Source organism: Paecilomyces variotii, assembly GCF_004022145.1.
Source record: "Paecilomyces variotii strain CBS 101075 chromosome Unknown C8Q69scaffold_5, whole genome shotgun sequence".
NCBI lineage: Eukaryota > Fungi > Ascomycota > Eurotiomycetes > Eurotiales > Thermoascaceae > Paecilomyces > Paecilomyces variotii.
In genome coordinates, this window is record NW_021167144.1 from 75,386 (window position 1) to 102,064 (window position 26,679).

General features: G+C 49.8%; 7 protein-coding genes across 7 annotated transcripts; 4 read left to right on the forward strand and 3 right to left on the reverse strand.

The window, feature by feature from the left end:
- Window positions 1-248: 248 nt before the first annotated feature.
- On the reverse strand, window positions 249-3,280 carry C8Q69DRAFT_465714 (putative AMP-binding enzyme). Its single transcript, XM_028630507.1, has 4 exons — window positions 2,336-3,280; window positions 1,845-2,266; window positions 640-1,784; window positions 249-584 (listed from the first exon to the last, which is right to left on the reverse strand). The coding sequence occupies exons 1-4, from the start codon at window positions 2,788-2,790 to the stop codon at window positions 495-497; spliced, it is 2,112 nt and encodes a 703-aa protein (XP_028485011.1). The 5' UTR covers window positions 2,791-3,280; the 3' UTR covers window positions 249-494.
- A 600-nt stretch (window positions 3,281-3,880) lies between these two features.
- Window positions 3,881-5,806, forward strand: C8Q69DRAFT_465719 (hypothetical protein). Its single transcript, XM_028630508.1, has 3 exons — window positions 3,881-4,366; window positions 4,610-4,771; window positions 4,905-5,806. The coding sequence occupies exons 1-3, from the start codon at window positions 4,309-4,311 to the stop codon at window positions 5,702-5,704; spliced, it is 1,020 nt and encodes a 339-aa protein (XP_028485012.1). The 5' UTR covers window positions 3,881-4,308; the 3' UTR covers window positions 5,705-5,806.
- Window positions 5,807-6,766: 960 nt separating this feature from the next.
- Window positions 6,767-8,026, reverse strand: C8Q69DRAFT_382150 (hypothetical protein; the record flags this gene model as incomplete). Its single annotated transcript, XM_028627612.1, has 2 exons — window positions 6,767-7,552; window positions 7,610-8,026. Coding segments are annotated over 2 exons (1,203 nt in total), but the record flags the coding sequence as incomplete, so codon positions are not given.
- Window positions 8,027-10,298: 2,272 nt separating this feature from the next.
- On the reverse strand, window positions 10,299-13,091 carry C8Q69DRAFT_465728 (putative mitochondrial Hsp70 chaperone). Its single transcript, XM_028630509.1, has 4 exons — window positions 12,917-13,091; window positions 12,735-12,855; window positions 12,608-12,673; window positions 10,299-12,512 (listed from the first exon to the last, which is right to left on the reverse strand). The coding sequence occupies exons 1-4, from the start codon at window positions 12,941-12,943 to the stop codon at window positions 10,720-10,722; spliced, it is 2,007 nt and encodes a 668-aa protein (XP_028485014.1). The 5' UTR covers window positions 12,944-13,091; the 3' UTR covers window positions 10,299-10,719.
- A 328-nt stretch (window positions 13,092-13,419) lies between these two features.
- C8Q69DRAFT_250674 (WD40-repeat-containing domain protein) lies at window positions 13,420-16,295 on the forward strand. Its single transcript, XM_028626583.1, has 5 exons — window positions 13,420-13,553; window positions 13,631-13,699; window positions 13,766-14,257; window positions 14,313-15,956; window positions 16,009-16,295. Exons 1-5 carry the CDS (start codon window positions 13,531-13,533, stop codon window positions 16,091-16,093), a joined length of 2,313 nt encoding a protein of 770 aa, XP_028485015.1. The 5' UTR covers window positions 13,420-13,530; the 3' UTR covers window positions 16,094-16,295.
- A 522-nt stretch (window positions 16,296-16,817) lies between these two features.
- C8Q69DRAFT_250751 (NUC185 domain-containing protein) lies at window positions 16,818-21,500 on the forward strand. The gene is made up of 6 exons (XM_028626585.1): window positions 16,818-17,396; window positions 17,576-20,087; window positions 20,135-20,417; window positions 20,470-20,657; window positions 20,709-20,888; window positions 20,944-21,500. The coding sequence occupies exons 1-6, from the start codon at window positions 17,167-17,169 to the stop codon at window positions 21,442-21,444; spliced, it is 3,894 nt and encodes a 1,297-aa protein (XP_028485016.1). The 5' UTR covers window positions 16,818-17,166; the 3' UTR covers window positions 21,445-21,500.
- A 710-nt stretch (window positions 21,501-22,210) lies between these two features.
- C8Q69DRAFT_444288 (putative nonsense-mediated mRNA decay protein) lies at window positions 22,211-25,880 on the forward strand (the record flags this gene model as incomplete). Its single annotated transcript, XM_028628988.1, has 9 exons — window positions 22,211-22,300; window positions 22,368-22,446; window positions 22,554-23,014; window positions 23,076-23,260; window positions 23,324-24,513; window positions 24,570-25,247; window positions 25,305-25,480; window positions 25,537-25,657; window positions 25,714-25,880. The coding sequence occupies 9 exons, from the start codon at window positions 22,211-22,213 to the stop codon at window positions 25,878-25,880; spliced, it is 3,147 nt and encodes a 1,048-aa protein (XP_028485017.1).
- Window positions 25,881-26,679: the final 799 nt, after the last annotated feature.

Sequence of the window (26,679 nt, forward strand, 5' to 3'; positions counted from 1 at the left end):
ATTATATAACTAGGGAAGATTAACTAGTTAGTTAGATATCTAAGCTTTTTCCAGACTCGAATGAAGAGAACAAGGGCAATGCTCTATTTACTCGAATCTAAGTGATTGCTCCAGTATCATAATATTCTTCTTTGGCTTTGTATAGAAGCGATAGCGGGTGTTATCAGTCGATTAGTCTCTCGATATCGTCCTGGTTGTCGCTATGAACATGCCACCAGAATATACGTACTACCTCTACTAACGTCGCTGCCAACATTTTGGAATATTATCAATAGACTATGGATAACTCGCTAACTATCTGAATTAGGGAATCTCAAACTGTACGTGTACAAAACAGGACTTCAACACATAACCCGTCGCCACTCTCATTTTCTAACGCATCAGATTCAAATACAAGGGATGTCTGTTGCGGCGAGGAACACATGCTGCGTAATTGGTATTATAACGGCAGAAAGCAACTTATCCGCCGGGTAGGATATATCAGGTCGTTCAATCTAGTTCTTTCCGTATGCGCGGTCAATGTCCTTCTGGAAGTGAGAAATGATCTTCTTGCGCTGGAGCTTCTGCGCGGCGGTCGTGAATCCCTATTCGACGCATATTAGTATCCATGCCAAAATCAACAATGTCAGCTGTACTCACGTTCTGCGGGTTCCACTCCTCATCAGACATGACGACACCGTCGATAATCTCAATGCCCTTGAGACCACCTGCCCGGCCTGCCTGCTGAAGAGTCTTCAGAACAATAGACTTCAGCTGCTCGTTGTGAACAAGGGCCTCGAGGGTACCCTCCTGGATGCCGTTCTCCTTGGCGAGCTTCTGCAGAGTAGCCTCCACGGGGACGATAATAGCGATCGGCTTGGTCTGGTCCTCTGCAGCGAACACGCAAATGTTTGCTACGACAGGAGCGGATCGGTAGACCGATTCCAGTTTCTCCAGAGCAATGTATTCACCGTTCAGCGTCTTCACCAGGTTCTTCTTGCGGTCGATGATTCTCAGATGGCCATACTTGTCGAACTCGCCGATGTCACCGGTCATGAACCAGCCATCCTCCGTAAACGAGGACTTCGTTTCTTCCTCGTTCTTCCAGTAACCACCGGTAACACTGCCGCCCCGGATGAAGATCTCACCCTGTGGAGGATCATTCTTCGTGAAATAGCCAGCTTCCGGGAAGTCGACGAGCTTGACTTCGACCGACGCGGGGATATCACCCAGCGCATCAGGGTTCCAGGCCAACGGGTCGTTAAGCGCACCCATGGCGGCGGTCTCAGTCAACCCGTAACCACTGATCATGGGTGCGATGGCCAGCGACAGGAATTTCTGGGTCTCTTTGGAAATGGGACCACCTCCGTTCATCGTGATACGGAGACGACCTCCGGTAGCCTCCTTGAGCTTCTTGAACACGATCGCATCGAGAAGGTTGGCGCCAATTCCAGATCCAGGGATACCGGTGGATAGCAAGAAATTCTTCGCGGCCAGTGCGCCCCAGAACATGTTCTTCACAATGAAGTTGTTCTTGTTCAGGTTGCTCAACACACCCTTCTTAACCGACTCCCAAACGGCGGGCACTCCGACCAGAATGGTGGGCTTGAACTCGCGAATATCACCCTTGCAGTTGCGCACCGAGGAATCAGAAAGGGTCTTGGGGTTTCCGTAACCCATAGTACCACCCCAGAAGAGACACAGGTTCTCGAACATGAATTCCAAGATGTGAGCTTGCGGCAGATAGGTGAGCAGTCCGTCCTTCGGACCGATGTAGTCACCCACGATGGCGTTGACACCGGCAACTGAGAAAAGACGTCAGTTCTATAGACAAAAAGGTAGATGGGTACTGATATTTGGCTTACCAGCTGCAATAACGTTCTTGTGACTCAGGGAGACTCCCTTGGGGGGTCCGGTCGATCCAGACGTGTACATGATACAGCAGAGTTCCTCCGGGTCCGGGGGCACGGCATCAACGGGGTTCTCCTCGCCCATTTTCCTGAGTTCCTCGATGCTGATGATGGTCAAGTAGTCAAACTCAGCCTTGAGCTGGTCCAGGTGCTCCTTCTTGGCCTCCGTATCGGTGTTGTAGATGACGTGCTTGATGGACTTGACATCCGGCAGAACGTTCTTGAGCGACGGGATCAGCTGAGGGTCGAGGAAAATGGCTTCACTCTCGGTCTGCAGCAGGGAGTGCTTGAGACCCTCTTCACCGAGAGAGTCATAGGCGGTCACAAAGGTCAGCGATTGAGAGGCCGATGCGTGAGACATGGCCAGCCAATGGGCGCTACAAGGGATCTATCAGCATATGGCAACTTCTCGATCGTTTCAATGACGGGAAAGGCTATCCTCATACCTGGTTGCACCATAGAGGTGGATCTTGGATCCCTTCCCAAGGCCTAGCTTCCTCAATCCCGCACCGAGCTGGAGGGCCAGCTTCTCGTACTCGATGAAGCTCTTGTACTCGTAGCCGCTGAGCTCAAAGTACGTCCACTGCTTGTCGACCTCCTTCTCGACGCCGTCGACGATCTTCTTGACCTTCTTGTTCTCGACATGGGTCTTGATGATGCGGCGCGTGCCCACGGCCTTTGCGTTTCCAAACTTCTCGGCCGCTCTCTTGATCACATCATATGTGGTTGCGACGTCTTCGGCCGGGCGCAGGATCAGCTTGTCCTTGGCCAGCGGGTTGCGACGGGGGATCGTCTCTCCTTCCTTCTTTTCATAACCGGAGGCCTCGACGGTGAAGGGCGGTTTCTTCACCATGCGAGGTTGGATATACAGATCCTTCAGGTATGCCTTGTCGTTCGACATCTTGAACACTCACGAGGTCTTCGAGGGCGACGGGAGAGGTAGTAGGTAGGTGTTCGCTCCCTCGAACTGTTTTCTCTTGAATGGATCAGTCCGGTGCGCTCGGACGGTTTTACACCAATTACACAAGGGTTGACAACATACCGGAGCTACCAGCGGAAACGCGTCACGGAGAGGAGGGAAAGGGAGATGATCAAAGGGAATGGAGATGTTTATCTTGGGGTATCCAAACTCCTCGTTGATGATAGCTGGGGAGGAAGTTGATGACGGAGGGGGGAAAGGGCGAGGTCCACAGCCGGCTTGGAGATTTAGTTCGCCTTGGGAGCTGGCGGGTATGAAGTCAGCGAGAGTTTGTTGTCGCCAGGGACGCTGCGGTCAGGCATCAGCACGGGACAACACGTTATTATTATTTTTATTTTTATTACTTGCCTACAATAAGTTAATAATAATATTATTAGGAGTCTGGAGAGAGTGACTACATAAATAATAGTAGTATTAATTATTATTATTACTGCTGCTAGCCAGCGCAGAAACCGACAGAAGTGTCTCTCTCTCTCTCTCTACATCTCCAAGCTCTCGCAGTCCCAGAACAACGATTGGACGACTCGTCCCGGGTGGCTACCGATGCCGTCACCGCCTGCGGAACTTTTATCGCCTGAAGAACCAAATTTAAATGATGATGACGATGAAGTACTACTACTTAATTAAAGAGAACGCCTTCTTTGTTCCAACTTCTCTGGCTGGCACACTTGACGATTGGATCGCCCCGATCTCTGCAGTGCTCCAAGATCGGACCATCTGGCCCTTCCAGATCTCCGATCGCGGGATACACACACCACTTAGGGCGTGCCTGATTGTAACAAGGCCTGCAGCATCGCAACGCACTAGATCTAGAGTCCCTGGAAGAAGAGGATTCGATCCACTCTAGCTCCGTTTTTTTGTTGGGCTTTGGCCCCAACGCGAACTCTTTGGTCGAATTATTTACTTGGCAGTACGAATTTAATCAGATAACTACGTACTAGATATAAATATATAACCAGACAATAATAAGAAATGTTTCTATAAGAACTCTAGAACAAGCACTCATGGTATGATGATATCTAACTAATGGCGAATCATATTATTAATGTTAACTTGAATCCAGTCCACTGATCTGAGTCAGCAACCCAGTCAATCCACAATTCAATCTCGAGAAATCAATAATGAATAATGCTGCTCACGTGCTCATAGACGGTTTTTATCCACATTCACATCTCTCTAGAATATTAATATGAATCTATTTTCATCACTTAGATAATAATACACCTTAATTTTGTTTGTTATCTTCTATTTTTATCCTTCTTTCTTTCGCAGAATCTCACTTTGCCAACATTATCCATCCTTCCAAGAAAACTTTTCTTAGAAGAAAAAAGACCACAACTAGCTACAACTCCCACCAAACTACGTAGCAGCCATCAAACCTCCCCCACAGCCTATCTACTGAACGAACCGGCAGATTAATTATCTTTTATCCCGCACAAAATGACACTCCAACCTTTCCTCGACGCCATTGGTCAGGAAGTTGAAGATGTAGAGGAGGGTACGTCGAAACTCGATCACTTGCTTGCCTTTCTTTCTCATCTTCAACCTACCTCTCTCTCTCTCTCTCTCTCTCGTATACGTATCATGTATTATATACCTAGAAAGATGTAGCTATTACCCATCCCATCCCATCCCTACCCCATTGAAAATCAAAACCTGTAAACCAACAACCAAAAAGACAAAGACAAACCGATCCGCAAAACTGAAACTGAACTCTCTCTTCTCCGTGAAAAATATATAGAATGTTTCGAACTCTTCTCCCGTGACATCCCCTCTGCGAACTTAGGCTTCGTCGACTCACGCGCTACCACCATCGACGTGACTATTCACGGAAACGACTTTACCATCCACCAGTCTCCTACTTTACTCTCCTCGACTCGTGCGGGGGGCACAACTGGCGCAGGTATGTCATGGCTCGTTGGTTTTTGTTCTTTCTTTGTTCCAATACCTCAAGTATTATACATACATACATACATACTGATGCTCTAGTTACTCATGTATAACTATAACTAATACTAACGTTGTTTCCAAACCAGTCCTCTGGAAAATCACCCCCCTCTTCGCAGAATGGATCTCCAACCCCACCAATTCCAATCCCTTCTGGTCGTCTTCCATCCTCCACCCTTCCTCCACGGCCGTTGAGCTAGGGTGCGGCATCTCGGGCCTCGTCGCACTGGCCCTCGCCCCATCGATCGGTCACTACATCGCCACGGACCAGGAGTACGTGCGGAGATTATTCCGTGCGAATTTGGATGAGAATATTCAGACCGCTAGCAGTAGCAGATTAGGCTCTTCTTCTTCTTCTTCTTCTTCCCGAGGGGGACCACGGACGCATACCCAGAATAATAAACAAAAGCGCGGAAACAAACCTACTGCTACTGCTGCTGGTACGAAAGGAACCAATAACATAACCTTCACCCCTCTAGATTGGGAACTCGACGCACCATCCACTCTCAAAGAGACAATTCAAACCGAACAACTCCCCTCATCATCATCTTCATCATCATCATCAGAAACACCCGATCTCGGCTTCGACCTCCTCATCTCCTGCGACTGTATCTATAACGAATCCCTCGTGGCGCCATTCGTTCGTACATGCGCTGATATCTGCCGGTTACGGCCTGCGTATGTGTCTGATTCTGAGGATGCGGGTTCACGACCGACTGTGTGTGTGATCGCGCAGCAGCAGCGGTCGCCGGATGTGTTTGAGACGTGGTTGCGGGAGACGATGAGGTATTTTCGCGTGTGGAGAGTGAGTGATGAGGTGTTGGGGAGGAAGTTGCAGGCTGGGACGGGGTATTTGGTTCATGTGCTGCTTGTTAGAGGGGAGGAGTAGTATAGACTCAATGTGATTCATGACATGATAGTTAGTTATGTCATAGATACAGATACACATACGGTATGATGCTCTTAATGCGAGAAAAAGAAAGATGATAGAGTTTTAACCTCGTATTCAGTTGAATTCAATTTATATCTCCGAGAGAGATACGCCAAGTAGAGTAATAACGGAACCGTCCGGACTACTTCTTCTCATCAAGACCACACATCAGGTGAGATCAAAATAGAACACAACCACCCTCCATCCAGCTGTATGTCATGGACGCTATAGATAATAATCATCAGGAAGGGAAAAAAAAAAGAAAAACATCAGGAGTATCAAGTTTGAATTGAATTCAATAAAAAAAAGAAACGAAGAAAAGCATAATACCGGTGAGATGGATATTGTTGATATCGGAAATACGAAAAAGGAAAATCATTCACAGAAAAATAAAAAGTCTGATCGTAATGATAATGGTAGGAAATATCCACAGAGCCGACCCAAATAACTGACTGATCAGATGCTAAGATGATAACGCAAGAACGAAAATGGAAATGCATATAGGGAGGAACCGCCAAGACGACTCAAACACGCTATGCAATGGACGATGCTTCTGAGTAGAAGACAGAATGCAGAACCAGTGAAGAAACGAGAAGATATGATGCCGATTTGGAAAAGAAATGTTGTGTTGCTGAGACATGCTAAATGACAATGATGCGGTTGTCGTCCGCAGATTATAAGGCAGGATCTCTTATATCTGCGAAGTCTGACGCAAACACGAATACTGATCAGAGCTAGAGGACGTGACCTTGAGGGGTTAATGGTAGAATAATAATATTAATCCATATTAGCGTGGGATAATCTGATTATCCTCGTGGTGACTCTGTCTTTTTTCTTTTTCTTTCTTTTTTTTCCGATTGCCATGGAGTAAGATTAATTATTAGGAACAGGCTCTTTGGCCTCATCGCCGGTACTGTTGGCCGGTGCTTGTGGTTGAGCAGATGGCTCTGTAGTATGATCCTTAGGGGGAGTATGAGACGGGGCCTTTTCTGCTGTTTCGGAAATAGCAGGCGTAGCCGTCTCTCGAGGCTTCTCGGTATCATTATCAAGAATCGAGGAAATGGTCTGCTTCACAGAACCATTCGTCATCGGGTTGGGCTCTGCGTTTGTGCTGCAAGTAGACGGCACCTGTGGGGTGCTGCGGAGCTTGCTGGACGAGTCCTCCCTTTTGATGCCGTATGGATGCTTGAGGTCGTCATCGTCATCGTCAGAATCAGAATATACCGCTGGCGACTCCGAATGGCTTTCTTCTGTAGAGGCCCGGTTGATCACTGTAGCCTGGAGAGGCGCACTGGGATCAAAAACCGTACCGCACAGTTCCAGCGCACGGGACTGGCTCCCCAGACTCCTGTCCTTATGCTTTTTCGTGAGATGGCACATGAAACCATGTAGTGTGACAAAGTCAGACTTTCCACAACCCGGCGCGGGGCAGTTCAAGTAGACCAGGCGGCCGTCGGAGGGACGCTTCCACAGAGCGCGGCCGGCAGGATCATGACTGATAGGTCGTCCATGTCGCTCGCCCCAAGCCTCTACATTCTTAATCGTGTACTTTTGCTTCTTCCTGACATGACCACCGTTAGGGTCCGTACTAGGAGGCGGTTGAGTAGGGATATGGGCAACGGGAGGCGGAAGAGTAGCAGGAACGGGTTCCTGGGGACTTTGCTGTTTGAAAAATGCCAGCGTCGTGGCAGCATTGGTCTCAGAGAGTCGACGTGGTGGGGTGGCACGGGGGGGAGAATCGACTCCGGAGTTATACGAGAGTCCCATGGATTCCCGCTTCAGACGCTTTCTCCGTCGACGCAGTTCCTACGATCATGACATAAGCGACGAGCTTTGCAGTGGTATATTTAAGATGATTCTTACCTCTTCCTCTGCTTCTGCACTTTCTGTAATCATACGGAATTCCTCATCTTCACGCTTTCGGATGGCAAGCAGATGACTGCGGGCGGCCATGCGGGCGGCATCTTCGTGCTCCAGTTGGCGCAGACGGGCCTCGATCTGGTCAAGCTGGTTGGGAATCGACTGCGGTCCCAATAGCGGTCCGGACGGTGCAGGCGTTCCTTGGGGTCCCGGGTGTGCTAGAGGTTGTTGCTCTACAGGAGGGGGAGGATAGGGAGTGTGACGATAGTGACCCTGAGAGGGATCGTGAGCGCCCGAGTGATGCGGGTTGATAGCAATTGGGTGAAAACGAGGCATGTTCATTGTGATGTGGCCATGAACGAGACTGTTGAGGCCATTTTCAGCAACACCTGGGCCCACAGACGTGGTAGCTGCGGTCATGACGAGGTGACTATATTTGGAGATGATTTAGTATAAAATAACACAACTTCTAGTACATTTTTGGTGACACCAAAACAAAGAAAAATGCCCGTCCAAATAGATGGATTACGATGAACAACCAACAAGTGAGACAGGAGCATAGTAAGACTTGGGATATCTTGGGGTAAAAAGCAAAAAAGAACTAGACATGATAACAAATCGGAGATCTCTTGATAGGGGCAACGACACTCAGGTGATTGACTTACTTTTGGACGAAGTTGGCAAGTTGCAGATAATCGGAAAAGTATCAACTTAGACCCGGCCCTGCTCTGGAGGTGCCTAGGGCCTTTTTGGGTAAATGGTCCTCCGTACTGCAATAATAATGTGTAGTACTCCACCTTCGATGATCCTAGCAGATGGGAAGGGTATAATAATAATGATAGTATCCGTGACCAGGATGCAAAGTGACGAAAAGATGCGACGAGGACAACGTTATGCGTAGTGAGGAAGAAAAGGAAATGAATAATATGTAAGAGAAATGAAACTGAGCACTCAAGGGAGACGCGTGTGGGCGACCTCTGTTGGACGGCGTAATCTGACCCAACAGTTCACGGAAGAAAATCCGCACTGTTACGGCACTAGTTTATAGGGCCAAGTGTGGTTTTTTTATTTTTTCTTGGTAAAGAAAAAAACAAAAAAACCAGGAACAGTGGAAAATGAAGGGTCTGAGGCGCTGTCTGGAATGAAACGAACTTTTTTTTTTTACTCTCTTATTTTAGCCTGGGACCGATCTGCTCTGTCACACCCCCACCGATAGGAACTAGTAGTAATAGAACCAGATCAGCTCAGTAATATGATTGCTCCGTCTGGCTGACGATGATTGGCGAGAACTAGCAACAAGAGAGAAAGAGGGAAAGAAGAAGAAGAAGAGAAAAAAAGGGAACAACCGAGAAAGGAGGGCTGTGGCACAGATTGGAGTCTTATAGGGCCCTAAATAATAGACCGGGCATCAACAATGTAGTAGTGCAGAAGCGGGTTGCATCAATAATCAGTACAAATGAAAGCAAGATAATGAGAAAAAAGAGTAAATTGAAGTGGAGAAGCTCTTCAAATGGAATTTCTGGGAGAACACGAGCAGACGATCGACGAATGGAAGGGGGTTCGGCAAAGTCATGCAACCCCTCGACTCTGTTTAGCTGACTCGAGTCTAATTTTATTGATTTCTGGATGTGAGGGAGCACCGGCGTCTTTGCTGGGTCGTTCGCTGGTTCATGGTTCGACCAAGGGGATTACTCGTCCTGCGAGCGAGACGCCAACTTGGGCAAGCGGACCCTCCCCCTAGGAGGCACTAATTAATGCCCGGCTCAGCAGAAAGATCCAAATCTCCCTTCTCCGTGTTCCTTTTTTTGTTGTCTATTATTATTATTACTATTATTATTTATTGTGATTCTATTTTTTCCCACTACTACTTCTGCGCTGCCAGCCCAGCTCAGCCCAGAAACAGAACGTTCTATGGTAAACGCCCCAGTGGAGCTGACACGGGATCAACAACCCCCAGATAAAGAAACAAGAAATTAGATAGATACATGTTAGTTATTATTGAAGAGCGCCTCTCATAGTTAAGTATTATTATTATTACTACTACTTTTCAATAACACCCTAACTAAACAGGTTCTGAAAGGGGGCTTCGGTTCAGAGTTCCCCGTCTAGACTCTATCATCAAGTGCAAAGCATATTATTGCGCCCGGCCAGGACGGGATCCCAGACGCAGACATGGGGAATCCGGTTTCACCTCGTACTATAGAGTATATTTTACTTATCACACCCCCGTGGGCGCGGAGCATCGGAGTGGATGCGCATCTGGTAGTGTCAAAAGACCATGGCACAAACAACAGAGCTCTCTGAAGCGATGGCACCTGCTGCCAACGAGCGGTCGAGCTGGCCAATTCGCCTATGCAGAAAGGCATATCGACAGCCTCTGTGTGGATGGCGGGCTTTTAGCTCTGGATGGCGTATCAGCGTCCGCTTGCTGATTCGCTCGCGCTCGTTGTCAATCACATTTTTACAACCAAAGTTAATCACCTCGTACGGCCAAGTTGGCCAACTAGTACTTGACCAGCGCCAACAAAACCAATAGCTGCCTGGTCCTTTTGAATCATACTGCAAGCATCATATCAAACTAGTTGATCATACGAACGACAATCCCCCGATTACTACTTGATTACTCCCCAGATGCAAGGCGTTACTACTGCCACCCTGGCTCGCAAGGAGAGACACATGCGATCCAATCAGACCAGTCGAGAGGAGAATTTCAGTATTTCTATTATCACATACACCGTAGCCAACCCACTTGACGTGGTTCCTGGCTGTTGTCATTAGTTACAATTGTAGACAGTTCCCTGCACCGTTTCTGGTGTCCCGGACTGCCCTCATAAAATGAAGAAGCGCTCACCCTGCGACCCCGCGGGCTACCCTACCACCCAGATAGAGAAGACAAAGTTCAGAAGGCTGAAACACCGACACACCAAAGACAAGAGCGTCCAGAGGAGGAATCAGTATGTGTACAGATCGTGCATGCCATAAGACAAGGGGAAAAAAAAAAGAAAAGGAAAATCTTTAAGAAGACATAAAACGAAAAATACAAAAAAAGAAATCCGAATGCACGGCTTTTTTCTTTTTAAATATGATCCAGATCAACTCGAGAAGTGACCCGCTTAGGCCTTCTTCTCACCCTCAGCGGACTCGCCGGGCTGAGACTGCTGCTGGCCTTCCTCAGCACGAGCCTTGTGCATCTTGTCAAAGAGGCTCAGACTGGCGTTCTGGAGCTCATCAGTCTTCTGCTTGAGCTCCTCAGCGGTAGCGGTGCCCTCGCCAGACTGGCTCTTGGCAACGAATTCACGGAGAGAGGCAATGCGCTCGCGGATCTGGTCGGCCTCGGCCTTGTCCAGACGGTCCTCGAACTCCTTGAGGGCCTTCTCGGTGTCGTTCAGGACGCTGTCTGCGCGGTTGGCAGCCTCAATGGCAGCCTTGCGCTCCTTGTCCTCAGCACCGTACTTCTCAGCATCCTCAACCATAGACTGGATCTCGGCATCTGAGAGACCGGAGCCGGAGGCGATGGTGATGGACTGGTCCTTGTTGGTGGACTTGTCCTTAGCGTGGACGTGGACGATAGAGTCGGCGTCAATGTCGAAGGTGACCTCAATCTGGGGAACACCACGGTGGGCCGGAGGGATACCAACAAGCTGGAAGTTTCCAAGCAGCTTGTTGTCGCGGACAAGCTCACGCTCACCCTGGTAGACCTTGATCTCGACAGCAGTCTGGAAGTCGGCCGCAGTAGAGAAGGTCTGGGACTTCTTAGTGGGGATGGTGGTGTTGCGGTTGATCAGGCGAGTGAAGACACCACCCAGGGTCTCGATACCGAGAGACAGGGGGGTGACATCCAGCAGCAGAACATCAGTGACCTCACCAGCAAGGACAGCACCCTGGATGGCGGCACCAATAGCAACAGCCTCGTCGGGGTTAACAGACTTGGCAGGGTCACGGCCAAAGATGCTCTTAACAGACTCGCTGACCTTGGGCATACGGGTCATACCACCAACCAAGATAACATCCTGGATGTCCTTGGCCTGAAGGTTAGCGTCCTTCAGAGCCTTGCGGACGGGCTCGACGGTACGGCTGATCAGAGGCTCAACCAGAGCCTCGAGCTGAGCACGGGTCATCTTAGAGTTGATGTGCTTAGCGCCGGAAGCATCGGCAGTGATGAAAGGAAGGTTGATCTCAGTCTGGAGAGAGGAAGAAAGCTCAATCTTGGCCTTCTCAGCGGCCTCACGGATACGCTGGATGGCCATGCGGTCGCCAGACAGATCGATGCCAGACTCCTTCTTGAACTGCTGAACGAGGTGACGGACAAGAGTGATATCGAAGTCCTCACCACCCAGGTGAGTGTCACCGTTGGTGGACTTGACCTCGAAGACACCCTTCTGGATCTCAAGGACGGAGATATCGAAGGTACCACCACCAAGATCGTAGACAGCAATCACACGGTCATTCTCCTTCTCCAGACCATAGGCCAGAGCAGCAGCAGTGGGCTCGTTAACGACACGCAGGACGTTCAGACCGGCAATCTGACCGGCATCCTTGGTGGCCTGACGCTGGGAGTCGTTGAAGTAAGCAGGAACAGTGACAACACCGTTCTTGACAGGCTTGCTCAGGTAGTTCTCAGCAGTCTCCTTCATCTTCTGCAGAATGAAACCTCCAATCTGGGAGGGAGAGTACTTCTGGCCGCGAGCCTCAACCCAGGCGTCACCGTTGGTGTGCTGAACAATCTTGTAAGGGACCTCCTTCAGATCACGCTGAACCTCAGGGTCGGTGAACTTGCGTCCGATCAGACGCTTCGTAGCGAAGAGAGTGTTTTCAGGGTTGACGACGGCCTGGCGCTTGGCGGCAATACCAACCAGTCTCTCACCATCCTGAGCGAAGGCGACAACAGAGGGAGTTGTTCGTGCACCTGTTTTTAGAGTCTTAGCAAGATGAACGTCTGCCAGGGCCTGACGCAGAATGCCCATGTGCTCGGGCTCTGGCGGTGAAGAGATTTACACGTACCTTCAGCGTTCTCAATGATCTTCGGGCTCTTTCCCTCCATAACAGCGACGGCAGAGTTGGTGGTTCCTGAATAATAGACCGTTAGAACACGGACCGATCATCAACAACGCGACTAGATTTTACATACCCAGATCAATACCAATGACGTGGCCCTTCACCTTCTCTCCCTCCGTCGAGTTCCATCTCCGGAAAGCAGCACCGGGAACTCTGAGGGTAGAAGGACGAGCGAAAGAAGCAGTGCGCGGGAGCTATAAACATCATTGTCAGCTCAAAGCTTCATACTGAAAAGCTTTTTCTGGGGGAGCTTACCGCGCGGGAGATGTGGGAAGAGAGCATTGTGTTGGAATTAAAAGACTATTAAAGAAACAAACGAAGCTCCAACCGTACGCAGTAGAAAGGAGAGGGAGGTGAATAGGGAGGAAAGGAGATGGATGATGGGAGTGGATGGGTGGTTGATGGTTGTAAAAGAAGTAGGAAAGGGAGAAAGGAAGACGATGACTTCAAATCAAAATTTCGTCCCTTAGCGCTTCTTCGGGCCGACGGTCGAAATCGGTGGAAGGTGAGCTTGGAGTCTCTATGGAACACCGTAGAATGCTTCGCGCGCGCCTTTTTGGTACAAAACGGTATTCCCCGGTATTCGCCTCCGGCAAGTCGGCTCGCTAGCCCGGCGTATCGGCGTATCGATCCTGTTAATACATGATACGTCGCCCCCAGCGCTTCCGTCATGGGCTGCTCACTCGGACTCCAAGGTCGCCTTTGAGTCTGCCGTAGCTGGTTAGCTAAGTGTAGCAGCCAGCATATCTCTTGCATTCAACTCCCCTATATTATTACCTACTAATTGTACATTATCACCTGCCGCGACCTGTAAATGAAGTATAGCATTTCTAAGAATGTTGCATTTGCGTTAAATCGCGCTCTCAACGATGACATTTGATTCTGCCCTGCTGTATGTCGTTCTCCCGGAGATCTGTCAAGCTCTGGATATTTGCAAGACAGCTGACACTTTTCCGCCACTACCTTTAGCTATCGCTCAACTGAATCCCTGATCCTCCCATCTAAGCGACGCTTCTTCCCGTTCAAAATCCCGAACTTGTCAGTGTGCCAAATCTCTCTCCCATGACCGCCCATAGTGTTGACGCAGTATGGTTGAATGTGTAGTCACCAGCAACTTCGCCACTATATCAGTACCAGCGATCCAGACAGGATCTACGTTGTCGTCGACCGGGTCGTATATGCCATTCATATATCCTCCCAGAAACGTGAAGGCTTAGCGGTCATCCCTTTCGAACCCAAGTGTCTTGCGGCGGGATGCGGTTGGATTGCAGTCGGCGGTTCTGATAATGGAGAATGCGCATTCATCAAGCTTGACAGCAACCATGGACGTGCGGCCGGTGCTAGATCCAGCTCTCAAAGATCTGACGTGGATAGTGCGTTGCCAATCGACCTAGAACAACGGGCCTCAAGGCTGGGTTCACGAGTCCCGTCTCCTTGGTCTGGCAACGACGAAGGCGAGACCGGAAGGACATCATCCCGTCTTCAATTGCCGGAGGTGCAGCTTCACAAATTTGGCGGCAGTATAGTCAACTCTGTAACTATTCATCGGTTGCCTGGTGGTGAGGGTCTAGCAGATGAGGATGTCGTCGTTGTTAGGTATGGTATCTGGGTCTCCGGTGCTTAGCAACTGCGCCACTAACTTGGTATAAAGCAACAATGACAGGACCGTCACCATATATTCGTTGACCCGTTCGAAGACCCTCGAGGTCATCCACCATCCGGCCTGCATGAATTTTGCAACTATCTCCCCAGATTGCAAAGTCCTCGCGGCAGTAGGCGACGAGAACCATGCGTACTTCTACGAAATCAGCCGCGATATGGAGAACCCTGTCATTTTCTCTGATAATGTACTCACGGAATGGAGTTGGACATTGCTCCGTTGCCTAGAACTTCAAATAAGCACACGCTTCGACGATGGATGTTGTTTTACTATCGCATTCTCCCCGTCGAGCCATCTTTGTGCGGTCGGCTCTCAGTCTGGGATCATTAGCATATTTGATGTCAGGGCAATCCGTGAGTCCAAAGATGAGAAACAGGATGTGGACCCAACACTCTGTCTCTTTCGGTCGTCTAGATCGTATTTTGATGGTGGTGCGGTCCGATGTATGACTTTCTCGCCAGCGCCATGGGATCTCCTTGTCTGGGTGGAGGACCAAGGCAGGGCGGGTGTCGCGGACGTTCGGCAGGCATTTTCCCGCAGGCAGATACTAACATTGGACGCGAACGAGCCTGGATTGCAGCAGGTTCAAACTGAAAATATCTCGCCTGCTACAGCTTCGGGGGAGCTAAGTTCCGACCCTGACAGTAGTGATACCCCAAGGCCAGGCGATGAAATGGATAACATGCAACGTGCGATGTTGGACCTTATAGAAGGATCAAGCGGCGAACGTCACACGGCAGGTTCAGATCGCCAGGCGTTGCGTGAAAATCTCATTGAAGACCTAACAGAGAGGGAACGACAGATCATAGAGTTCCTCAATACAGCACGCTGGTCATCCAGACTAGAAGAAAATCTGGGTGAGCGACCACTGAGGATGACCCTCCATCCTCGGTCAAGATCGAGACCGGGAGGCCACGGTTCCACAGATGTCGCTAACCGTTCCACATCACCGTTGCGGTATAGCGATACGCTTCAAGAATTTTTCCGCGAAAGTTATCTAGGACGCTCAGACAATAGTCTGCAACCCAGGCGTCAGGGTTCTGTTGTTCTGTCCCAAGGCAATGCGGCACAGGTTGCCCATAGCTCTGATGCTACTACTTCAAGCGCAGAGGTACAGCCCACAATCACTTTGAGCTGGACAGCTTCACCTTCTGAGATCCAAGCCTCCCCGGCGGATGCGGCTCGCGGTCCCCAGCCAACGTCGCTTACAGCAGACAGTGCTGCTGGAACCACCAATAATACCAGGGGAGACAGCCAGGCGCACACTACTTCCAGGTCTGGGTTATTAACTGATCCGCGCGAGAGATCACAGAGATCCAGCTCAATACCGCGGCGATCGGAACGATTGGATACATCTGTGGAGAACAGGTTCGAGCCGTCCAGATTGCTAACAGCAGAGTTACGGGCAAATGTAGCTGCTGAACGTCTTCGAAGGCAGCGTCAGGTTCCTGGGGAGTCAAGTTCGAGAGCTGGCCATTGGGATCAGAGATATCGCCAGCAGTTTATGGGGTTAGATAACTCCAGGTCTCCAAGGTGGATAAGGCATATTCTTAATGATCTTCCCGATCGTAACCCGAGCAACCAAGAGCCGGGTGGTACAGCTGGTGTCGGATGGGGAGCCGATGGGAGAACACTGTAGGTGATCCTATGGCATGAAATAGAATGCATTGGCTGACCATTTCTACAGATATGTTGCAACCGTGGAAGGGATTTTTGAGTATCAACTCAACGTCCATGACCGGAAAACTTTCCCGGTCTTTTCCTATCGTTGAGTCCGGCTCCATTTTCTCTACGGTGTTCGTATTCTTAATCATCTTTGTGGCACGGTGTTAAGCGTCTGATGATCATGGGATGGTTCTGCATATTAGCTTTCACATTGTCGGGTCATGCATACTGCACTTGGGACATTTCGGGCCTTTCTATTTCCCCGGCGTACGGGCCTTCCAATTACCTAGTTGATTTGATCTCTTCTTGTTCAATGCGTTCCATCTTTAGAATGCCCCTATACCTCGTCTTGACTTTACATTGTCCCCCTGACGAACATCATATGTACTTTGCATGGCGTCACGGCTATTTCAATCGCTATACTGGTGACATTCCACTTGTTCTTACTTTGCGCTACGCAATTGCAGCCGCATTTACTTGACCAAAACATGTATACCGTCGTGAAGTAATTTTAATGCGCGTTGTCTACCATCGCGGTAGTTACGAAGCTCGGTTGGAAGTCTGAATGGCACCGAGCTAGTAGTTCGATGATTGGTGTAACTAGATGGTGATGATTAGGGGCTGCGGCATGAGAAGGAATCATAAAATCCCATCCATCGAAAATATATGTGGAGGACATGGCTTGTCTCCGACTTCATTTAGATAAGCCAAGATCTCCGTAACCAACTACATATGTTGTACGCTAGTCGAATAATATGCCTCATGCCTTGGCAGCTCTGGTTCCACACAACGTCAGTGGGGTTTGCGCGGTGTCCGTAGAACATACTGCCACCTCACGCCGCCTATATCTTTCAATTCACGTGCGACTTAGTCACTAGGTAATTGCCATTCATCATATTTGTCCATTTTCTCCATCTGGATAACTACATAGTTAGTCTTCTTCCTAGAGCGAACTGACTGGGCCTTGCTCATTCTACGCAGGCTGCTCCAGTAGGTAGTGCCTGGCTCTTCGTTTCCCTACCGTGGCGCTCTGCAGGATCATCACGACGCAACTACCACCTTGAGCACAGAGCGTCGCAGGAAGATCATACCTTCCTTGGATGAGCCTGGATACAGTTGTGTATTTACGTGCCAAGGATAACAGTTTCTGAATGGCTTCGGGAGTTGAACAATTGCAAACATGACACTGGGCGCGCTAACTTCCAGTTTGGAACGGCTTCGGCTCCAGGCTGAGAACCTCGATTCTACGGTCATTGATGATCTGATTGAACAGGAAAACGAAGCAGTAGATGGCGTGCGCTCTCGTAAGCGGGCTCGTCAGAGTGCAGATGACTTGAAGGCTGAGTTGGAGAACGAATTCTTGACACCCTCGCCAAGATTCAGTCCAGAATGGCTGAATCGACTACAAAAGTAAGTCAATATTTCCTTTCCCATCCAATCGCTATTCTATGCAGTTTTCTGTCCAACGTATCTATACGGGACTATGATGTTCCTGGAAGATTTGATAGAACTATCCAGGTCACTTTATGCAGCTATGCAGCGCCTTTTGACTGTTGTAGAGGTCAACATTCGCTAACTGTCCTTTGCAGGAGATGGGATGTCTCGACAGACTATACAGACCTTTTCGAGATTGCTCCCACGCAGACTCGTACGATCATTCGCTTCACTCGTGAGGGGCTGGAAGGACGTGTGACGGGCTACCGCGAAGTAACAGTGCCTGCTGCCAGTGCAACGGCCAAGAACTCGACGTCACTGCTTCGCCGGCCTGCTAACCGCTCTGACTTTGTCAGGGGTGCTGCAGGATTCTTTCCATTTGCGCCTGGCGGTCTGGATGGCGTGGAGGCTATTGCGGAAATGGAAGCTGACTCTCAACTGTCAGGAGATCGTCAGCGATCATCTGGCAAGAAGTCTGGCCTGGATCGCATTATCAACTTTGGTACCGAAGGCGGACTTCTTGAAATTCCGCCTGGGTTCTCGCGCGGGCTCAAATTCGAAAAGGCTAAGTCAAAGGAGGCTGAAGAGGATGACCGAGATGTCGAAGTTACCCTTGAACAAGAAGAGAGCGATCTCGCTCGTGACAAGGAGGAAAGTCCAGCGGAGGTCGACAGAAAGCCAGAAGCGGAAGAGGAAGAAGCGGAATACAGCGAGGAAGAAGAAGATATTGATTCCCTTCTACCTGTGGAATTTCCCGCCCTGGAACCTCGTGGGCAGCTTCTCCCTGGGACAATTAAGAAAGGAGGTAGGGAATGGGCTCACGTTGTTGATGTCAACAAGGATATTCCGAATTTCCATGAGCTTGTGCCAGATATGGCGAGAGAATGGCCGTTCGAACTGGATACGTTCCAGAAGGAAGCTGTCTACCACCTTGAAAGCGGCGACTCTGTGTTCGTTGCAGCACATACTTCGGCAGGAAAGACGGTCGTGGCAGAGTATGCTATAGCATTAGCAGCTAAGCATATGACGAAAGCCATCTACACTTCTCCCATCAAGGCGTTGAGCAACCAGAAGTTCAGAGACTTCAGGAATACGTTCGACGACGTGGGTATCCTTACGGGAGATGTTCAGATATCTCCTGAAGCAAGCTGTCTCATTATGACAACGGAGATTCTCAGAAGTATGTTGTACAGGGGAGCTGATCTCATCAGAGACGTCGAATTCGTCATCTTTGACGAAGTTCACTACGTCAATGACCTGGAGAGAGGTGTCGTCTGGGAAGAGGTGATTATCATGCTTCCAGAGCACGTCACCTTGATTCTGCTTTCCGCTACAGTTCCAAACACTTATGAGTTTGCATCTTGGGTCGGTCGGACGAAGAAGAAAGACATATACGTTATCTCAACGCCGAAACGTCCAGTGCCCCTCGAGCACTATCTGTGGGCCGGCAAGGGCATGCATAAAATTGTCGACTCCAACAAGCGGTTCCTTGAACAAGGTTGGAAAGAAGCAGATAATATTTTGTCTGGAAGAGATAAAATCAAGGCACAGAAAGCAGCTGAAGCACAGGCCCAATCCCAGGCGAGCCAAAGAGGTGGTCAGCAGGGGAGAGGACGAGGACAAGCCCCTCGAGGCAACGGACAGCGCGGCGCAGCTCAGCGTGGTGGTCCCCAGCAAAGAGGTAGAGGACAGCCTTCGAGTCGAGGAAGCGGAAATATTGCACGGACAGGACGTGGAAGTGGGAGAACTACTGCTGCCCAGGACCGAAACCTGTGGGTTCACTTAGTGCAACACTTGCGAAAGGAGAACCTACTGCCAGCATGTATATTCGTTTTCTCCAAGAAGAGGTGTGAGGAGAACGCGGACTCATTGTCCAATCAGGACTTCTGTACCGCCTCGGAAAAGAGCGCTATACACATGGTCATCGAAAAGTCACTTACCCGTCTGAAGGCGGAAGACAGGCAGCTTCCTCAAATTCTCCGCCTTCGGGAACTCCTTAGCAGGGGCGTTGCTGTCCATCACGGAGGTCTTCTGCCAATTATGAAGGAGATTGTTGAGATACTTTTCGCAAGGACACTGGTCAAGGTCTTGTTTGCAACAGAAACCTTCGCAATGGGTCTGAATCTTCCAACCAGGACCGTTGTCTTCTCTGGCTTCCGCAAGCATGATGGTAAAGCTTTCAGAGACCTGCTTCCTGGAGAGTATACACAGATGGCCGGTAGGGCTGGAAGAAGAGGTCTCGATACCGTTGGCTATGTTATCATCGTCGCTGCAGGTAGAGATGAGGCTCCCCCGGCTGGTACCCTTAGGAAAATGATTCTAGGAGACCCGACCAAGCTGCGATCACAGTTCAGATTGACTTACAACATGATTCTGAACCTTCTTCGCGTGGAAGCTCTCAAGATCGAGGAGATGATCAAGCGGAGTTTCAGTGAGAATGCCACACAGGCCCTTTTACCAGAACACGAGAAGCAAGTTCAGCTGTCCGAAGCAAGTCTGGCTAAGATAAAGCGAGAGCCTTGCAGCATATGTGATGTGGACCTGGCAGAATGTCACCAAGCAGCTATGGAGTACGAGAAACTGACTTCTGAGCTCCATGTTGGATTGATCGCATCGCCAGTGGGAAGGCGCCTATTCATGCCAAAACGGCTTGTGGTGTATCGAAAGGTATGACCCATTGCACTATAGCCCTTTTCATTGCTAATCATCTGCAGGATGGGATCCGCACCGCGGGAATCATTGTCCGGGAAGGAGTGTCGACAGCAGGACCGGTTCCCAATATACAAGTTCTGGAGATTGGCACGCTAAGCGCGAAACGAGATCCCAGCGATATCCTTCCCTTCCTACCTACTTTCCGGCATCTATTCAGATCTTTGCCCACGCGTTCTGCAGATATGACACTGAAGGTAGTCAGGATACCTCTTACTGATTTGGAGTGTGTCACCAACACCATGGTTAAGATCGGTGGTCCAATGTGGTATCTGAACATTAAGAAAGGTAATTGGAAGCATCATTGCAGTTACCCTATTTATATTAACTGGTTCCATAGAAGCCGTCAAGTTTGGTGATAAGGTCTTGTCTGGGTTATGTTCCACGTGGACTAGCGAGACCTGGGATGAACTAGATTGGGGCCGTGTCAAGGAATTACAAGTCAGGGATATACTCGAGAAACGTCAAGCTCAGGCAGCCATCGCCCAGTCGTGTCAGTGCCTGGGCTGTCCCAATTTCTTGAAACATGTAAGTGCTACATTTCATTGGCCAGGTATATGGCTTGCTAATGCTCTATAGTTCGAAATGCAACACGACGAATGGCAGGTCAAGGAAAATATCTCGCAGCTTAAGCAACTAATGTCGGACCAGAACCTTCAGCTCCTGCCTGATTACCAGCAGCGCATCCAGGTTTTGAAAGACCTGGGATTCATAGATGAGGAGTGTAGGGTCCAGTTGAAGGGCAAAGTTGCCTGTGAGGTAAGCTTTTTATCATCACGGATCCTCCTTTTTACGGCTTCTAACTTCTCACCAGATTCATTCGGCCGATGAGCTCGTGCTGACGGAGCTTATTCTCGAAAACGTGCTTGCGGAATATGAGCCTGAAGAGATCGTGGCCTTACTGTCAGCTTTCGTGTTCCAGGAGAAGACGGAGCACGTGCCCACATTAACTCCCCGGCTCGAACGCGGCAAAGAGGCTATCATCAGGATATCCGACAAGGTCAACGACTATCAAATCCAGCATCAGGTCATCCTCTCGAGCGAGGATAGCAACGATTTCGCCAGCAAGCCGCGCTTTAGCCTTGTGGAGGTAGTGTATGAATGGGCCAAGGGTATGTCATTCAACCGCATTACGGACTTGACGGATGTGATGGAAGGCACCATTGTTCGGGTGATCACTCGTCTGGATGAAACCTGTCGAGAAGTGAAGAGTGCTGCCAAGCTAGTGGGCGATCCATCCCTCTACGCCAAGATGCAGCAGGCGCAGGAAATGATCAAGAGAGATGTGATTTTCGCCGCGTCTCTGTATATGTAGCGACCGCATCAGACGCATTAACTTCGGATGATGATACTTCGACTTTCTCTAGAAAGCAGGCCCATCAAGTAGTCTAGTTAGTGGTAGTTATCCTCGAACTGTTATGATTGATTATAAATAGCACGGGCCATTCTGGGTTACTGATAACGAGGGGTATCTCGTCGCTCGTAATGAAGACATTACCCAAGCAAATAGTCTATTATTTCGTCTGACTATAGCAGCCTGCTCTGAAGACCCGGGATCCAGGATCGTGGGCAGGCACCAGAACCCATTGACGGCTGGGTTGGGTTGATAACCCCTGATGACGAAGACCGAATGAACGGGGCAACCCTTTTGGTTCCTGCCCTTTTGCAACAGCCTGGCTGATGCAGGAAACAGCAGAATGTCCAACTCACATCCTCTTGGCGATAGAAACACAGAAGCAACACGAATTATCTTGTTGTTATGGCTCATTTTTCCTGCAGCAAAAACCCAGATATGGCCCGTGAGCCGTGGGATGGCCGTTGGCGGCTCTCGGAGTTAGTTAGCGTATAGGGGATGCCTTACGGAGAAGGCGTGGGGCGAAAAGCATAAAAATCCACGAGAAAACAAAATCGTCTGTGCACAGTCACAATAATCACGAACTGCCCGCCGCACATCCATCACCAAACAGCCTTCTGTGTGAACAGGTTGCCTCCACCTTACGGCTTGGGTTCGTCGGGTATAAAACTGGGACGTTTGATCTGAAGTTCGAATTCCGGCGCTGGGGGCCGTAAGCAGGTGCGAGATGGATGTTGCAGCTCTCCGAGACCGCATACAGGCTACGCTCGATAGCAATGCGGATACTCGACGACAAGCAGAGATAGACTTGAAATATGTGCGTTTCGCAACCAGCCCACCGTCCGATATGATGTATACTCATCTCTATGCTTGGAACTTTTTAGGCAGAGAACCAACCCGGTTTCGCAAATGCGCTCCTGGATATTCTGCAGGCCGAACAGGTTAATGCTGTTCAACTATCAGGTATGACCCCACCATGGCCATAATACCTTTTTTTTTCGCCCTTCTTCTTGCGTCTGTGCAGCCTCAGAAATCGAACAACTGCGCCTAACGATTGTGACAACGTATAGCCGGTGTTTATCTAAAGAACCGCGTTACTCGGGGTTGGGCGCCCGTGGAGGAAAATCCCCTCCGAAAACCCATCCCTGAAGATGAGCGACCAGCTTTTCGCGAACGTCTCATCGCGGTCCTCGCATCGTCGCCCCCCAACGTTCGCGCTCAGCTCGTTCCTATCCTCCAGAAGGTTCTCCAATATGATTTCCCGGAGAAGTGGCCCGGGTTTTTGGAGATTACACTCCAACTGCTAGGCACGAATGATGCCAACTCGGTATTCGCGGGGTTGCAGTGTCTCCTTGCCATCTGCCGTGTATACAGGTTCAAGGCGGGAGATAACAGGGCGGACTTTGATAAGATCGTTGAGCACTCGTTCCCGCAGCTCCTCAACATCGGTACGAGGCTGGTTGACGAGGAAAACTTGGAGGCCGCGGAAATGCTCCGGATAGTGGTGAAGGCGTACAAGCATGCTATCTATGTGAGTTTGGACCAAGTGGAAGATCGTGAGAGCGCTGGTGTGCTGACGATATCTACTTTAGTTTGAGCTCCCACCGCATCTGAAATCTCATCAGGGCACGGTCGATTGGTGCACCCTGTTCCTGAGAATTATTGCCAAGACACCCCCGGCGAATGCAATGGGCGAGGACGTGGAGGCAAGAGAGCTCAACCACTGGTGGAAGTGCAAGAAGTGGTCCTACGCAAACCTCAACCGTCTCTTCATCAGGTCCGTAGACCCTATTCAGGTGCACACAAGATATTGCAGGCAGGATGACTGACGTGTTTTTAGATATGGAAACCCCACTACTATTACCAAGACAAGTGCCCCTGATTATACCCAATTCGCCAAGTCGTTCATCACTACGTTCGCCCCAGAGATCCTCAAGGGATACCTGCAAGAAATTGACAAGTGGGTGTCGAAGGGCCAGTGGCTGAGCAAGCCTGCTCTTTCCTACACCCTCATCTTCCTCGAGGAATGTGTCAAGCCGAAGGCGATGTGGGATCACCTGAAGCCGCACATGGAGAACTTGATTGCTCACCTTATCTTCCCCATTATGTGCCAGTCCGATGAAGATATCGAGCTCTTCCAGACCGACCCCCCAGAGTACCTCCACCGAAAGCTGAACTACTACGAAGAGGTTTCCTCTCCAGACGTTGCAGCGACGAACTTCTTGGTGGCGCTCACCAAGAGCCGAAAGAAGCAGACCTTCGCGATTCTTACATTCATCAATGGCATCGTTAGCAGATATGAATCCGCCCCGGATGACCAGAAGCAACCGCGAGAGAAGGAGGGCGCTCTGAGGATGATCGGTTCGCTCGCCTCCGTCATCCTTGGTAAGAAGAGTCCTATCGCGGAGCAAGTCGAATATTTCTTTGTGCGACATGTTTTCCCCGAGTTCCGCAGTCCCCATGGGTTCCTCCGTGCCCGTGCGTGCGACACCCTTGAGAAATTTGAGCAGCTGGATTTCAAGGACCCGAACAACCTCATGGTCATTTACAGAAATATCTTGGAGTGTATGACCGACCCCGAGCTCCCTGTCAGAGTCGAGGCCGCCCTTGCTCTCCAGCCTCTGATCCGACACGACGTCATTCGAACTTCTATGCAGCAGAACATCCCCCAAATCATGCAGCAATTGCTCAAGCTTGCCAACGAAGTCGATGTTGATGCTTTGGCCAACGTCATGGAGGACTTTGTAGAGGTCTTCTCGACTGAGCTCACACCGTTTGCCGTCGCACTCAGCGAGCAGTTGCGCGACACTTATATGCGCATTGTTGGAGAGCTGTTGGAGCGTAACGCCACCAAGGGCGATGAGGAAGGCTACGGTGAATTCCTGGATGACAAGAGCATTACCGCTCTCGGTGTCCTCCAGACCATCGGTACTCTCATCCTGACTCTGGAGAGCACACCTGACGTGCTCTTGCATCTGGAGACCATCCTCATGCCAGTCATCACTATCACTCTTGAGAATAAGCTTTACGGTAAGTTTAATGTACTGCGAAGACTCCCATTGACCAGTATCTGACGATGTTTCTAGATTTGTACAATGAGATCTTTGAGATCATCGACAGTTGTACATTTGCCGCCAAGTCCATTTCTCCGACAATGTGGCAGGCGTTTGAGCTCATTCACAAGACATTCAAGGCGGGTGCTGAGTTATATTTGGAAGATATGCTACCGGCCCTTGACAACTTCGTCACCTATGGCGCAGAGAACCTGGTCCAGAACCCAGCTTATCTCGCTGCCATCGTCAGCATGGTGGAAGATATTTTCCACGACGACAAAGTGGGCGGTGTCGACAGAATATGCGGCTGCAAGCTTGCGGAGACCGTCATGCTCAACCTTCGCGGCTATGTTGACCAGTATATTCCTGTCTTCATCGAGCTTGCAATGAACGTTATCAACAACGGCGAGGCGAGGACTAAATCTTATAGGATCCACCTGATGGAGATGGTCATCAACGCTATTTATTACAACCCACTGCTTGCCATCCAAGTACTTGAGGCCAAGGGCTGGACGAACAAGTTCTTCAGCGCCTGGTTCTCCAACATCGACAACTTCAGAAGGGTTCACGATAAGAAGCTGTCAATTGCGGCTATCAGCGCGCTTTTGACCATCAAAGCAAGCGATGTCCCTCCCAGTGTCCAGCAGGGATGGCCCAGATTGTTGCAGGGTTTAACAAGGCTCTTCCAGACTCTCCCCGCCGCTATCAAGCGTAAGTCTGCTTTTGTCAGATCACATGATACGTCGTGCTAATCTTTTGATTTTCCAGACCGCGAGGAGGCCACCCAGGAGTCCGATTTCACCCTTGATGATGAAGGAGAAGAGTTTGACGAGGAGAATGACTGGGGTGAGGTTGAGTGGACGGAAGGAGACGAAGCTGAGGGAGGCCTGGATGGAGATGTCGCTGACGAGAGCGCTGCATACCTCGAGTTCCTCAACCAGGAGGTTTGTTTTTTCTTCTTTCTGTCCTGATCTACGTTCTTAGCTAATTTCTCGACCAGGCTCAGAAGTTTGGCTCTTTCGCCGATGATGACGACGACGACGAGCTCGATGAGGAGAGCCTTTTGGAGACACCACTGGACAAGGTGGAGCCGTATGGCATGTTCAAACATGTCCTGATGAGTAAGTTTTCCCATTCGTCCCAGGAAGTGCGACACTGATACTGACTACGCCGGCAGACCTTCAACAGGAGCAACCCGAACTATATGAGACGCTTACGAAGATCCTGAACCCGGAGGAGCAACAGATCATCCAAGGAGTCATCCACGAAGCGGACGCAAAGGCTCTGGCCGCTGCAAACGCGGAAGCTGCTGCTGGTATGCAGGCCAACGGCGTCAGCCAATAAGGCAAAAGCTTTTCTTTCTTGTCAGAAATATAAATCACAGGAGGGAGGTTGTCGCATGAAACTTATATGGCAGCAAGACACGCTGCCTAACGGCTAAAATGACGGGATGTCGGGTTTATCATATTTTTTGGTAGTATTTTCTTTTCTCTCTCTATCTCTCTCTCTCTCTGTATCCTGTTTCTGTCCGGGATCAATACCCACCGCTATGCAGTTGCAGAGGCTCGCACGCTCGGTCATTTTTCATCTAGATTGGACGGCGAGCCCCGAGAATACTGTTCATGCTTGCACTTTCCTAAAAAGCCATTTGCACCCAAGCCCTTTGGACTGCACCGATTCCCCTTCCGTATTCCTTGTCCTACTTCGGTATTCGTCGTGGAGATATGAGATTCGCATATTCCAGGAAAGCATCTTTGAAGCCATGCTCTTTCGTAAAGTGAGTCGTTCTTCCGTCGAGACAACAGGACAGTAGGAGATATGTTGGGAATCGAAACGAGTTATGCCTTGGAGGAGACGATTGATATAATTATGTGTTCTGGAGGTTTGATATATATCTAGAATTTCACAGTGTTCAAACTACAGCATTCAATCATCCCTTCCAACAGGTTCTCGCAGCCTTCCCCGTCAATTCCAAAAGTAATAACCGACATCTGCAATGATTATTACCATTATTTTTACATGCCTTTTCCTGCATGTCGGTTAACTAATCACTTAGTCAAACTTCAACAAAGTAGGATGCGGTGCAAACAACACAAACACTCCCTCCTATGGCGTCATTGATCCCGCTCATCAACGCCCGAGG

Excerpts from the sequence above, each read along its gene's own strand:
- C8Q69DRAFT_250751 (XM_028626585.1), top strand. The coding sequence starts at position 17,167 with ATGACACTGGGCGCGCTAACTTCCAGTTTGGAACGGCTTCGGCTCCAG. Across the intron at positions 20,418-20,469 it reads GTATCTGAACATTAAGAAAG|AAGCCGTCAAGTTTGGTGAT; the intron begins GTAATTGGAAGC and ends CTGGTTCCATAG. Across the intron at positions 20,889-20,943 it reads AGGGCAAAGTTGCCTGTGAG|ATTCATTCGGCCGATGAGCT; the intron begins GTAAGCTTTTTA and ends ACTTCTCACCAG.
- C8Q69DRAFT_250674 (XM_028626583.1), top strand. The coding sequence starts at position 13,531 with ATGACATTTGATTCTGCCCTGCT. Across the intron at positions 13,554-13,630 it reads ACATTTGATTCTGCCCTGCT|CTATCGCTCAACTGAATCCC; the intron begins GTATGTCGTTCT and ends CACTACCTTTAG. Across the intron at positions 15,957-16,008 it reads GGAGCCGATGGGAGAACACT|ATATGTTGCAACCGTGGAAG; the intron begins GTAGGTGATCCT and ends CCATTTCTACAG.
- C8Q69DRAFT_465714 (XM_028630507.1), bottom strand. The coding sequence starts at position 2,790 with ATGTCGAACGACAAGGCATACCTGAAGGATCTGTATATCCAACCTCGC. Across the intron at positions 2,267-2,335 it reads CACCTCTATGGTGCAACCAG|CGCCCATTGGCTGGCCATGT; the intron begins GTATGAGGATAG and ends GATCCCTTGTAG. Across the intron at positions 585-639 it reads AGGAGTGGAACCCGCAGAAC|GGATTCACGACCGCCGCGCA; the intron begins GTGAGTACAGCT and ends TGCGTCGAATAG.
- C8Q69DRAFT_465719 (XM_028630508.1), top strand. The coding sequence starts at position 4,309 with ATGACACTCCAACCTTTCCTCGACGCCATTGGTCAGGAAGTTGAAGAT. Across the intron at positions 4,367-4,609 it reads AGTTGAAGATGTAGAGGAGG|AATGTTTCGAACTCTTCTCC; the intron begins GTACGTCGAAAC and ends AAAAATATATAG. Across the intron at positions 4,772-4,904 it reads GGGGGGCACAACTGGCGCAG|TCCTCTGGAAAATCACCCCC; the intron begins GTATGTCATGGC and ends TTTCCAAACCAG.
- C8Q69DRAFT_465728 (XM_028630509.1), bottom strand. The coding sequence starts at position 12,943 with ATGCTCTCTTCCCACATCTCCCGCGCG. Across the intron at positions 12,856-12,916 it reads CTTCCCACATCTCCCGCGCG|CTCCCGCGCACTGCTTCTTT; the intron begins GTAAGCTCCCCC and ends TGATGTTTATAG. Across the intron at positions 12,513-12,607 it reads GATCATTGAGAACGCTGAAG|GTGCACGAACAACTCCCTCT; the intron begins GTACGTGTAAAT and ends CTCTAAAAACAG.